General features: G+C 40.6%; 1 protein-coding gene across 1 annotated transcript in view; it reads left to right on the forward strand.

The window, feature by feature from the left end:
- Positions 1–1,610: 1,610 nt before the first annotated feature.
- The window catches only part of TANC1 (tetratricopeptide repeat, ankyrin repeat and coiled-coil containing 1), a gene marked incomplete at its 5' end in the record, with an annotated part of 36,045 nt that continues 24,927 nt past the window's right edge, over positions 1,611–12,728 (forward strand). The window contains 7 exons of the mRNA XM_008942913.1: positions 1,611–1,721; positions 2,469–2,646; positions 3,781–3,783; positions 5,960–6,081; positions 7,080–7,269; positions 10,633–10,890; positions 11,866–11,991. Of these exons, the coding sequence (XP_008941161.1) occupies positions 1,611–1,721; positions 2,469–2,646; positions 3,781–3,783; positions 5,960–6,081; positions 7,080–7,269; positions 10,633–10,890; positions 11,866–11,991 (988 nt within the window). The remainder of the gene's footprint in view (positions 1,722–2,468; positions 2,647–3,780; positions 3,784–5,959; positions 6,082–7,079; positions 7,270–10,632; positions 10,891–11,865; positions 11,992–12,728) is intronic.

Here is a 12,728-nt window from a genome sequence, read left to right on the forward strand (position 1 = left end):
GGAAACCTCTCATTCCATGATCTGGAAGAGCTTCAACAGAGACTGCAGCAGTCATAACAGCCATCTTCCTCTGCTGACAGCCAGTATTTCAAACTGCAAAAGATTACTTTTTTGGTGTTTAAATGTTGTTTAATTATACCTACACAAACACTTATGTACTACTCTGGCTTCTTTTACTTAGATGGGGATGAATGGGGCTTGCTCAGTAAGCATCTATATTCAAGGTTCCGGTACCCTCTCTGCCCTCTTAGAATCATAGAACATAGAATCATAGCTGGAAGGGACCCATCAAGTCCAGCTCCCTGCTCCTTGCAGTAGTGACTAAAACTTAACTATATGATGAAGAGCATCATCCAGATGCTCCTGGAACTCTGACAGGCTTCATGCCATGACCACTGCTCTGGGGAGCCTGTTCCAGGGACCGAATCTCTTCAAATGGTTCTGAGTTAAAGAATTTTAATAGCTTGAAGAGAAAGTTATTAACTTCATTCTGGTCTGGTTCTTTGATATTTCATACTACCTCTGCATTGATCACAGCCATTTCCATCAACCTTTGGAGTGTTTGCTAGAGGTGCATGTTTGGTGTTAAACCTTTTTTATGGACTTGGTCAGAGGTGAGAAACATTCACTTTTTCAAGTTCCCGAAACAAACTACTGCTGCCATTTTGTGGTTGTGTTTTCTTTTTTCCCGAGATATATGATGTAATCTAGCAGTTAAGAGCTTAGATTCAATGCAGTATTTGAGTCAAGTTCCAGCATTTAAGCTTCTTCTATTTGAATTTGACAGAACTCAGCTTTGAGGTTCTTTGATTTTTATTTGTTTTTTAAATATGTGACTATGTATCTATAAGTTCAGGATTCAGTGGAGTATCACAAGGAACATTCTTCATGAAATGTACCAAGTTCTGCATGATGGCTTTGGAGACTGATTTGATGATGATGATGAATAAAACAATGAGTGATACAGAAACATGCCAGATGCAAAAGTGGAATGCTGCCAGTATAATGGCTTTTTCTTGTGCTATGTCACTGTGGCTTAATGTGTGTATTTAAAAATCATTTGGCTGCAGCATGTCAAAACGTATTTTCAAGTGAGGAAACTTCCTTTCCTACTGTTAGGATGATATTACATGATAGAGGGAACCTGAGATTGTAGCTCTGTAGTATAACAAAAGGGGGTATTTAAATAAGGAGGGTAAATCAGTTTGTTGCCAAAGCTGGGGAAATCCACAAAATACCTCTGTTGTAGGATTTTGTTAAACCCAGCTGCTGACTGGGTTTCTATGGACTTCCAGCTAATGCTGAGGTTCTTCTGGATGAAACATTGGAATTGCCTAGCACACCTCAAGCTCACCAAAACCTCGAAAGTTTCAAGAGGCTTCATTACACACATTGCAAGAAATTGGGATTGTCTTAATCAAAGTTTGGGACAAAAATTTGGGGTTTGAGTTTTCAGTATTACTGATGATGATTATTCCATTCCCCATGCTATTTAAATATCTTAGCTTTCCAGTGTGTAACTTTGCACGTTTCCCTGTCGATGCTTCTCCACGTGTGAACGTGTTGCAAATGCATTTATTGATCTAAGATTCTGTTGACATGTTTTTCAGGATGTGGATAACTACGTGGTGGGGTTTCAGTTCTATGATACATTGTGCATCAGGGTAGCAGTCTACCTGCTGGCTCTGTCAGTTGCTGGATCAAGACCAGAATTTCACCCTGTCTGTAGTGCAAGCAGATGTCTGTTGGTTTAGTACCTGTAGACTACTTCTGGTAAACCTTTAGAGGGGGCATTATTCTCCTTCTCTAGAGAGGTTGTGTCGTTAGCATGTCCTCTGGTCATTACTAAACCATACTTAGCAAAGAATAGGATCGTAAACAGCTTGAAACCAAAGCCTGAAGCTGAAATTGAGAGTAAAGAATCAGTAAATTTCTGAGAAGTATGCCTCTTTGTGTGAACACACAATTCTCCTTAATACTGAAGGTGTTATGTTTGAACTTAGTATGTACATCAACCGGGAGTGCTGCTGTTTAATGAAACCAAAACCATTAGAAACCGCTGACGGGGTTTTATTGTTGTTTTTTGAACTCATGCCCTGATCATAAGGAATGGTGAAGATATGTCAGTATTTGGAGAAAGTACACTGTAATATAAAGGTCAGGTTTGTATTGTTTAGTGTGTTGGTGCTGCGAGCTGTCTGCCTGTAGTCTTTTTCTCCTAGCTTCAAAGATGCTGATAACAAAATGATCTTCCTCTTATAATGGAAAATAAAACATGTGAACTGAGGAGGCCCATTGAAAATTCCCCAAGTTTGAACATGCAAAAGTCACTGACTTTGCATATATAGGAAACTTTTTCAGGTTTGTCACAGCCAGCAGAACGGTTTTGTTTTCCAGCAGGCTCACTACTCTTTACACCACCGGCTGTGTATGTAAGAAATAATTCCTCTACTTATTTTACATTGCAGAGGATAGACACTATACATGAAAAACTTGTGGTCTATCTGGAAGATATTAGATACACTCAGCTCTTTCCCATTGCAGGTCCAATCAGGAAGCCCAAGTATGTGGAAAGCCCCAGAGTGCCAGGTGAGGCAGCCCTGCCGCTGAGGAAGGGGTCAGAGCACGGGGAGCCCAGTCAGCATGGTAAGAGTCTGGTCAGTGATGCTTTGCGTGGTAGAACAGCTGATCATGTCAGAGTGATAAACAGGAGCCTGCATAAGAAGGAAATCTGACTGTTTAAGAACGTTTTTCAGATTTAACAAGCCTGCTTGTGGTGAGGAGGAGATGCTTGCCATTAAACTGTGTGATCCTTAGAACTGGCTCAGTTCTTGGAGCTGTGCGTGTGCTGCAGGCACAGGGATGTCCCAGTGCTGCTGGTTGGTACGCAGGCCGAAGGCCTACGAGCCTTTGGGTGGACTGTGTGTGAGCTGATTCCATGCATGTAGCTCTGCACTGGCCACAGTGCTTCATTATACCAATTCTGTAGCAGCTTGCTCACTAGGGCGGCAGTGACAGCGGAGTGCTGCGCTGGCCAAGCTGGGAAGTGCTGCCTCCTTAGAGTTAATTGGTCTTCCTGGAAAGTTTCATGGTCGTTGAATTTTAGTGCATAACAGAGCGTGGTTTTGGCAGTGAATGTCACGGTCAAAGCCAAGCGACCCAGATGTTGGTATAGGACTATATGCACTGTAACATGGATTTCATATGCCTTGTATTTTTAGATTAATTTTTCAGTTTAACTGACCTTATTTAAGTCACTTTATCTAACTGATGAGGTTCCAACTAAAGAATTTTTTGTTTTCTTTTTGCTTTAACTGTAATGAGAAACTATGGTTTTAAATGACAATGTTTCTTTTAAAAAAAAAAAAAAAAACAACTCATTTTTGATACTTACTAATGAAAATAGAACGCATAATTGTTTTCACCATCTTCTTCTGTATGCCCTGTAGTTACCCTGGTCCCTCTTGTGCCTCCCTCTTCACAGCCATCTTAGTGCTGGCATTAAAGTTTTAGGTCCAACTGGGAGAGCATGTAGTCATCCTCTCCCTAATCTAAAGGTGACCCTCTCACGATGATCCTCCTCTTCACAGACCTGTGCTCCCAGGCAGTGAGGCTGCCGAAGGTCAGAATTAAACTGTAGTGTTTAAGGATTAAACAGTGGTTGCTGGGTTGAACACCTTAGCTCTTGGCTTCTATATCCATTGCTGAACCAAATTTGGTACTGTGCCTAACATTTACTCAGACTTGTCAGAGATTGAAATTTAAATGTAATAATAATAGAGGGTTTGAACTTTGATAGAAGGATTAAGATGTTGACTTCACAAGCTCAGTAATTTCCAGGATTGTAATTTTAAAGGTTAATTGTAATCCTCAAAATGAAAATTCTACAGAGAAAATATATTTCCTAGTCAAATATTCTGAACTGTCAATTTGCAAAATATTCTAAGATACAAAAACTTGTACTATCTGCTTTCAAAAAATATACCATTTCACACTCACATTATTTACACTTCCTCCTTTTGGGATTAAGTGAGAGTCAGATAATTCAGTTTTCCAGAGTGAAACCTTAAGCTGTCCACAAAATAAAGAAATATGTGAGTTCAAGTAGGCATTGAGCTGGAGTGACATAAAGAAGGATGGTTGAATAGTAAACAACTCATGTTTGCAAACCATGGGGTTTATGTCACTTATAAAATTGAAATACTGTTAAATTAATGCTTCCTGGTCAAGCTGTTCAGTCAAAATAATTATTTTCTAGGTTTTTCTTACAATCTGCAGCTTGGGGAAAAATGTGGTACTTACTGCAAACACCACTGAATGTCAGCTGTGTCTTGTGTGGTGAGATGGTGAGATACCATATGCTCTTCATGAAGAGTAAATATTGTCCTGACACTCATTTGGCTTAGTGGAGCCATAAAGGAAAGGCCAGAGTAAAAGGCAGTTCAGCCTTTGCTGGTGCTGGTGGGGTTTTTTCCCTCCTGTCTGCTCTGCCTGGTGGTGGTGTAGAAGGTAGTGCAGTAGTGCAGCTGAGAGCCTTGTCTGTCCTTTTTTAAACTTCATCAGTAAGCCACAACTGCAGAACCCCAGGGTGGTGGGGTTGGAAGGGACCTCTGGAGATCATCTCATCTCATCCAACCCCCTGCTCCAGCAGCTCACCCACAGCAGGGTGCCCAGGATGGCAGCCGGGTGGGTTTGGAATCCCCCCAGAGGAGACTCCACAGCCTCTCTGGGCAGCTGCTCCAGGCTCAGGGACCGTCACAGCAGAGAAGTTGCTCCTCCTGGTCAGATGGAACCTCCTGGGTTCCAGCTTGTGCCTGTTGCCCCTTGTCCTGTCGCTGGGCACCACTGGAAAAGTCCGTACACTTGCATCTCCCTTTCTTCACTGTTCTCTGAGACACTCCTCAAGAGCTAGGAACTTTTTGTTGCACAAAGTCTCCAAATTTTAGACGGATAAAGCTATTTGGATGTTCCTGGTGTCTCCCAGTTGTTTGTGGGTGCCACCCAGAAGCTCAGTGCCTGCCTGGAAGGCACTGACAGGGAGGCAGCAGTGCGGGTGCTCCTGCCACTTGCCCTCTTTGCAGGGTTGGTTGGTAGCCCCCACAGCCAGCAGTCCTGCTGCGAGCTGCTTCTCAGGGTGGTTAGGTGATGCTCCTGAGTCATACCTGAGCATGGCACAGGCCTACAAATTGTTCTTTTTTTAATGGCCAAAAGAAATGGATTGTTTCTGGCAGGGAAGAGCACTACAGGCTGGCAGGTGACAGCAGACTGGTGGCATCAGGGCAAATGGCCAGAGAGGCTGGTTTGTGAGGTGATCCTAGCAGTTGGTGATTTCCCTGAGCAGGTTGTTCATGGGCTCCTTTTCTTGGAGGTTGCCTCGTTTTGACATTTTAAAGCACTGTACTGATACAATTAAATATTTTGGCAACCAGAAAAGCTGGGACATTTAGAACTAGCGTCACATCCTTCGCACGGCACACACAACAAAATGTACAGTATTAGTTGTGGTGTTAACTGTGAGATTACAAAACATCTATGTTATTAGCCTCTACTTTTCACATTTTTAACATTACAGAAAAGTCTATTCAAAAAAAAGTTACCAGAACAGAATTTCAGTCTGCCCCTGAGCTTTGATACTGTTGAATTTAATGCTCTTTTTAGGAGAATAATCACATTCATCATCAGTCCACTGGTAAGCTGATTGCTCTTAACCATTTCTGTTCTCACTGCCAGGGTTGGCTTTTTTCTCCCATAGATTTGTGCAGATAAGTAGAGGATCCAAGACCCACCAACAATTTAAAGTCTAATGGACAAAAGATTCAAATGGCATTAGCTTCTCTGATAGATATATTGCAGATAAAAGAACAGGTGTTTATATTTGACTGTGTTTTTTCTACCTCTTGTAACAGTTTCCAAACATAAGTCTCTAATTTTCACCAACTTTTTTCCCCTCACTTCAAAGCAAAGCCTGATGAAGACCCGAGCTGTTCTCCTGCAGCACAAGAATTGATGACAAGATTGGGGTTTTTACTGGGAGAAGGGATCCCAACTTCTGCTCATATAGAAGAGAAAAATGAAGTCATGGTAGGATAATGGAAAGTGGTATATTTAATGTTCATCTGAGAGGACTAATGTTATTTTTTCTTTTTGCTAGTTGCAGTTACTTGATACTGACTAAAATACAGTCCATATTAATAGACATATGGTAACAGAATTGTAAATTCATTATAACAAGTGTGTGTGTGTGTTTGTTTTGAAATTCTGAATTGATCTTGCATTCTTAAAAACAGACAAAACAAACAAACAAACAAACAAACAAACAAACAAACAAAAAGAAGAAAGACTCCTTACCATTTCTGGAAGTTTAATCTGCTATGAATGTGACTGGCTTCTAAGGCTCTCTCTGCCTTACTGTAATATTTAGGAGGAACTTTGTTTCCCCCTTCTATTCTCAGTGATTTATGAAACTGGAAGTTGCACATTTTCTGTTAAAACAGGGGTATGCTTTTGGGACATGTGTGTTTGTTTTTTCCTGAGGAGTTCACTTCCATTTCACAGTCTGTCATTTGGGGGTAGAGGAACTGGAGAAAAGCAAACTGCTACTGTCCATGTGAAACTCACCTGCAAACCAGAACTGCACAGCAATGACCAGTCTCTCTTCTCCTTCCTCTCTGCAGTCTTAGCCCCAGGCTTCATAAGGCTTAGTGCATCAGTTTGGGTTTCATTGATAGTGAAATGTGAGTAAGACTGCAGTTCAGCTGTTTCTAACCCAAAGAGTAAAGACTGGGGGTTGACAGGAGGGGTATCCAGCAAAATGTTTACTAGAGAAGTCTGCCTCACTGCAACTCTTTCAGTGAAATGTGAAGTTCCCTTTTTCCTTCAGATGTCACTTTCTAAGAGTAATATGAAAATGTGTCATGGAGGTTCCCAGTCAAGATAAATCTTCCATTTCTTGAAACTTTTGCGAGAAAAATGGGTTCTTTGCTTCATTCCTTTTCCGCCTCACCTTGATGTTTCTAATTTTCAGCAGAGTAGCCTGGTGGCTCCTGTGCAGTAACTGTTTCTTTGTCTTCACCTTGCAGTGTATGGCAGCCAGTCAAGGGGTGAGTCCCTGCTCCACCCTCACAAGCAGCACCACGTCGCCCAGCACGGACAGCCCCTGCTCAACGCTCAATAGCTGTGTGGGCAAACCAGCAGCCAGCAGAGGTAGTCCCTGTGGAACCATCAGCAGCCCTAGCTCCACCCTGGAGAGCAAGGACAGTGGAATTATAGGTAAGCATCTTAATTAGTAAGGCAATTAATAGGAATTAATCTTCCTTTAATAGTACAAATCTGGATAGCTGCTTCATGTCGTTGTGCTCAGTTCTGTGCTGTCCATGGATCCTGTTTCAGATCCTCTGTACTTGAGAGACTGAAATCATATTCTTTGGTTATAACAGTGGCTGTTGTTAGGTGAGCATTACTCTTCTTTTCTTTTCCTGGTGCAGTTTTAATTTCTCCATGCTTTCCTTTAAAACCATTGATTTCCTTTGTTCCACTCCATTTCTTGTTTTCTTCTACCCTTTTCTGCCTCCTTTATGTATGTCTTTACAATGCATTTCATAATGGTGAAGCACAGCATAGCTTGAAGCTGGTTTAATTTCAATGAAATTGAAGCTAAATTGGCATATCATAGAAGAGGTGAAATTGTGTGATCCTCCACAGAGCAGAGGACTGCACTGAGGCTACATGTGCATCTCCTGTGAGGAGTCAGTTACCTCTAGAGAGGCAGTCACCATCACAGATCCACTGTAACACAGCTCCTTCTACCAGCTTGCTGAGGATTTCAGCAGGTCTGCTTGGTACTAAAGACAGGAGCTAAATCCTTTGCTGCCTTGTTTGTGCCATCTTCCCTACTTCTGCTGCCTGCCCTAATGGGTTTTTGTCTACACCACTATGGATCTGTACCTTTGGACACCCAGGTAGCTGCTTTACCATTATTTTCTGGAAGGTCAGATAAAGATGTAAAAAGCATATTTTTCAAGTATAGTCTTCCTTACTGGTTTAGTCCTTTTTTTTTTTTTTTTTTGAATGTTGACTGCTCAACCAGTTGATCCCTTTTAAAATTGATGTTGGAACAGCTGTTAAGCTTACCAACAAAAACAAAGCACAAAATTCCCCATAATCTGATGCTTTCTCAATAGACAAAGGTGAGATTCTAGTTTTATTCAAGTCCAGATGATAGACTGAATTTAGAGAGGATGAAAAAGGGAAGCAATTCTAAATCTTAAATGCCTATATTTGACAAAGCAAATTTAAGAAGTGTCATTATCTTTGTCTGTGAACTTAGAACTTGTAGTACTTGCCAAGAAGTTCTGATAAACCATGTTTTCATAACACGGTTGATAACACTTTACTCTGACTTTATAGATGTTACTGCATTTTATTACAAAGTGAAGTAGCTAACAGTCATAACTGGCTGCATAATATTATCTTTACCCTAAAAGAGATGTTATTCATGGGTCAGAAGACTCATTTTTATAACATTTAAGTACTTCAGTTTTAGAAAATGATTTTGTGAACTCCTTCCATAGTAGATTGATAAAAGCCATCGTCCGTGGTCAGTTTTGTGTAAGAACTAGTTTTAAGATAATAGGCTGGAACACTGTTCTTCAGCCTTCTTTAAAACCTGTTCTTGGACAAGAGTTTACCTTCTCTCAGGTGGACAAATGTAGGTACTCATGCAAACCAACTGCCAATGCTTTGCAAGCTTGAAATATTCTGTAAGTATGTCCATGGTCTAGGTGAGGTCAGAACTATCCCTGTGTTTGCTTAAAATAGTATATTGACATGCCAACTACATTATCCATTGTGTAACCTTGTCACTACTAATAATATAAAGAAAATATTTTTGAACCCAGTGGTAAAAGTTGCTTATTGAGCTAATGAAAAGGAAGGAGTTTCAAAAATAGGGAGAAACATGAAAATAAGTCTTTTATTATACAGGGAGAAGAGAGGATGGTGGAGTTGGGAAGTGTCTGAGTGTGAGAGAGCAGGGGTGAAAAAAACCTTGAGAAGATAGGAGGGTAGCGGGACCTGTACAGCTTCTTCAGCCCAGTGTTTGTGGTTTGTGATCATGGGATTGTATGAAAATCATCTGCTACAGTTCTGCAGAGCTGACACTTGTGTCTCAAATTCAGGGGGAATTTGAGCACCCCTTGTCCCTGGGCAACCCGTGGCAGCACACTTTACATCATCTATAAAGCCATGAAACCAAGGGCAGCAAGAGGCACCTCTTTGATAAATGACCTGTGATCTTGATTTTTAAACACAAATGTGTCTGTGCATTCAAATTCATTAATAGTAGTAAACATGCATTTTAGATTATGTATAGAAAGTACATGTTTGTTAATGTCTTTGACAGAGTTCATCCAACCATGAAAATAGCCCCTCTTTCATGGTACTTATGTGGGCTTCCATTATATTTCTACTCCTGCTATGTTTTCTGGGCCAGCAGACTCTGATGGGAAGTCTTTCTTTTCTCCCTTTCCCTCTTTTTTATCTAGGGCTCAGGTTCTTCTTAGTTTTTTAATGTCCTTTTGCTGTAGTTGAATTCTTCTTTGCTTCTGTTGAGTTTGACATAATGGTAGTGGAGGCAGGTTTTAATCTTCAGCAATGAGCTAAGTAGGAGAAAAGACTGGGCTACTGGCCAAAACGTAAGCTCTTCTGGATGTGTGCCACTGTTCAGTATGGAAATCTGAGCAGCAAGGTTTCCTAATGTTGTTTCACTCCAGGAGGAATCATAGTTTTAAGTATTTCATACTTCAGGAGCAGCCAGATATTTTTGACATGACAACCATAAAAAGGAAATAAATTTGTCATACAGAAGTACAATCTAAGCTGTGAGCAAAGGTTAATTAAATGCCTGAAAAGCTTTTTCTTCGATTGCCTCTAAAATGTATGTTGTGTTATTGGTATTTCTTAGAATAAGAACTCTTGAATTCAAGCATCAGATCTTAAATTTCTTGTGAATGTGAGCATCAGCTGGAAGCACATTAAGTTGTATGAGTAGCTCAACATCCTGCAAGGTTGATGTGGGAGCTGATGTGAAAGAAGAATAGTTGGTGCTTCTCTGGACTGGACAAGGCTCAGGGTTCTGAGGAGCAGTCTGTGTGTTTGCATTTTCTTCACGGTCTAGTATGCTGGAATGTTTTACTTGGTGATTTGGCCAGTTGTTTGTGGAATCACCACATATGTGCCTTTAACATTGAAAATTTTATCTGGGGGAGGACCCACAGTTCACATAGATTTTTTTTTTCCTTTTTTTTTTTTTCTTTTTTAAACTGGGATTGATTTTTTTTAAAAAAAAAACACTGATGCCCTTTCATCCTATTTTGTATTTTCCTCTTTTGCATTGAACTGTTCAAAATGCATTGAATTTTGGCTTAACTTTTCCCAATCTGAGGAGCTGTGTTGTTTGGCTCTTTTAGATAAACAATATTCCTTAAATTTAACAAAGCATCCAGTGAAGAAGTGCTTGAGTATCTGCTGGTGCAAAATGCCATTTGGGTAGGACAATTGGAACGCATTATTCATGTGAGTGCACCATGTCCCTCTGACTCATATTTCAGTTGGGGTCTTTTCTCTCTTTTTTAGCAACTATAACAAGTTCATCAGAAAATGATGATCGGAGTGGATCCAGTCTGGAATGGAGCAAGGATGGGAGTCTCAGAGCTGGAAAACATCAAGGGATTAGTCATGATCGAAGAACAGATAATTGTTCACCAGTTGCAGAAGAGGAAGTCGTTGGGTCTGTTGAGAATTTGCCCAAAGAAATACCAACAGGAGAGGGTCCCGTTCCTTATGCTCAAAGTTCTGGCTCTTTAATAATGCCTCGTCCAAACTCTGTTGCAGGTAAAGCCCTGAGGTAGAAAAAAGGATGTTCTTAATGGTAGGACATTTCTGTTGAGTATTTCTGTTGAAGTTATGTTGTTAAGATGAAAGTATTTTTATAGGGCAAAAAGAAGGAAGCATAGGTTCTAAACTGAATAGATGAGCATTACCAAAGTTGTCATGCTCCTGGTTTTTGCTCTCCTCTCGTGTTAGGATACTGAACACCTCCATCTCATGGTCACTGCAGCCACGACTGCCTTCAGTTTTCACATCTATGACAACTGCTTCCTTGTTTGTATGAGGTCTTTCTCAGAACATCTTTCTTTTTTGGCTTCTCAGTCACCTGTGTCGGGAAGTTGTTGTCAGTGCACTGCAGAAGTCTGAATTGCTTGTGCACTGACGGCTGTCTTGGCCCCCCAACAGATGGAAGATTTTTAGACCTGATATCAATTTAAAAACTGTGGTTTTTTGTCAATAGTAATTTGTTTTGTTTCTAATGAAAAAGTGTGTATCCCTGATGTAACCTGGCAAATGCGTTCTGTGGATTTTCAGTTCTTTTGTACACCTATCATTTCAGTCTGAGAGCTAAAGAAAATAGAAAATGTTATCTGGAATTCTGTAGCATTTGGTACAATAAGAGTATAAATATTTCCTCACAGATAGTGCTTTAACAGCTAATATCTGAACGTGTTCCTAACACTTCTGACCTCACTATATGGTTGTTCTCATAGAAAAAGCGGAAACTTGATTAACATGAGGGCTGTTCATCATGTGAGGAAGTTAAGGGCCGTCTCAAAGGGGAAACATCCAACTAATTCTTTAGTGAACTTGATTGAAAAGCATTTTGTCAATGTAGTAACATAAATGACTTCAACCACTGCCAGTGTCTAGGAAAACTTAGCTGTAGGTGCTATGTTGAGGAAACTGTAATTAGTAATAATGTTCATTGTAACTTATGCTGAGAGAGAAATAAGCTTCAATCCTTTCATACTCTAGCAACAAGTTCAACCAAACTGGAAGACCTGAGTTACTTGGACGGCCAGAGGAACACCCCGCTGCGCACGTCCATTCGCCTGCCCTGGCACAGCACTGCCGGCGGGAGGGCGCCGCAGGAGGGCAAAGGTGGGGCACGGCCAGGCTGCTGCAGCAGCCCCTTGTGAACACCCCCATCCCGCCCAGCGTTGCTCCAGAGGCCTCCTGACAGGCCACTCGGCGGGTCTGAAGAGAAGATGCTTGCTTGTGCTGTTCCCTGCATAGTGCTGTGGTTTAGGAAGTGGGTGTCTGGCTTTTAAGAGGAGATCAGTGTATGCTCATCTAGGTGTGCAGGGACAGTGCAGAAACAGCATCAGTAACATTAGATTTGGTTAATGAATCTTCAGAGCATTATATTAGTAAGCATTTTTATTTCTGTAAATTTTAATTTTTTTGTTTTATGTAACCAAACTCTAATTCTTCTCTCTAATAAGTCTTGTCAGGTGTTTGCCAAATGTATAGAATAAAGTAGTCAAATATGACTACACTTTCAGCTGTGCTGTGTAATTTCTGGTTTTTTGTGGCTTCAAAAGTATAGGAAAAAAAGGGTAGTCTTTTTTTTTTTTTTTACCTTACTTTAAAAATAAGGGAGTAGTTAAAGCAGAAAAAAATTATTTATTGTCTGTACCTTTTCCTTTTTCTCTGCAAATGTCTTTACAGACCTAAAGACCTATCAGTGAGATGCTCAGCAGTGTAGTTCACTCTAAACTGAAAAATATTTGGCTCTTGCCCATTTATAGAGTCATTAATGCATTTTTAAGAAAACTTTTGGATTCCGCAACTTATTAACTCCAGTTCAGTTCTAAAAACATCCCCAAATTATACTT

The sequence above is a fragment of the Merops nubicus genome, unplaced genomic scaffold, assembly GCF_000691845.1.
Source record: "Merops nubicus isolate BGI_N331 unplaced genomic scaffold, ASM69184v1 scaffold2906, whole genome shotgun sequence".
In the NCBI taxonomy this organism is placed as follows: domain Eukaryota; kingdom Metazoa; phylum Chordata; class Aves; order Coraciiformes; family Meropidae; genus Merops; species Merops nubicus.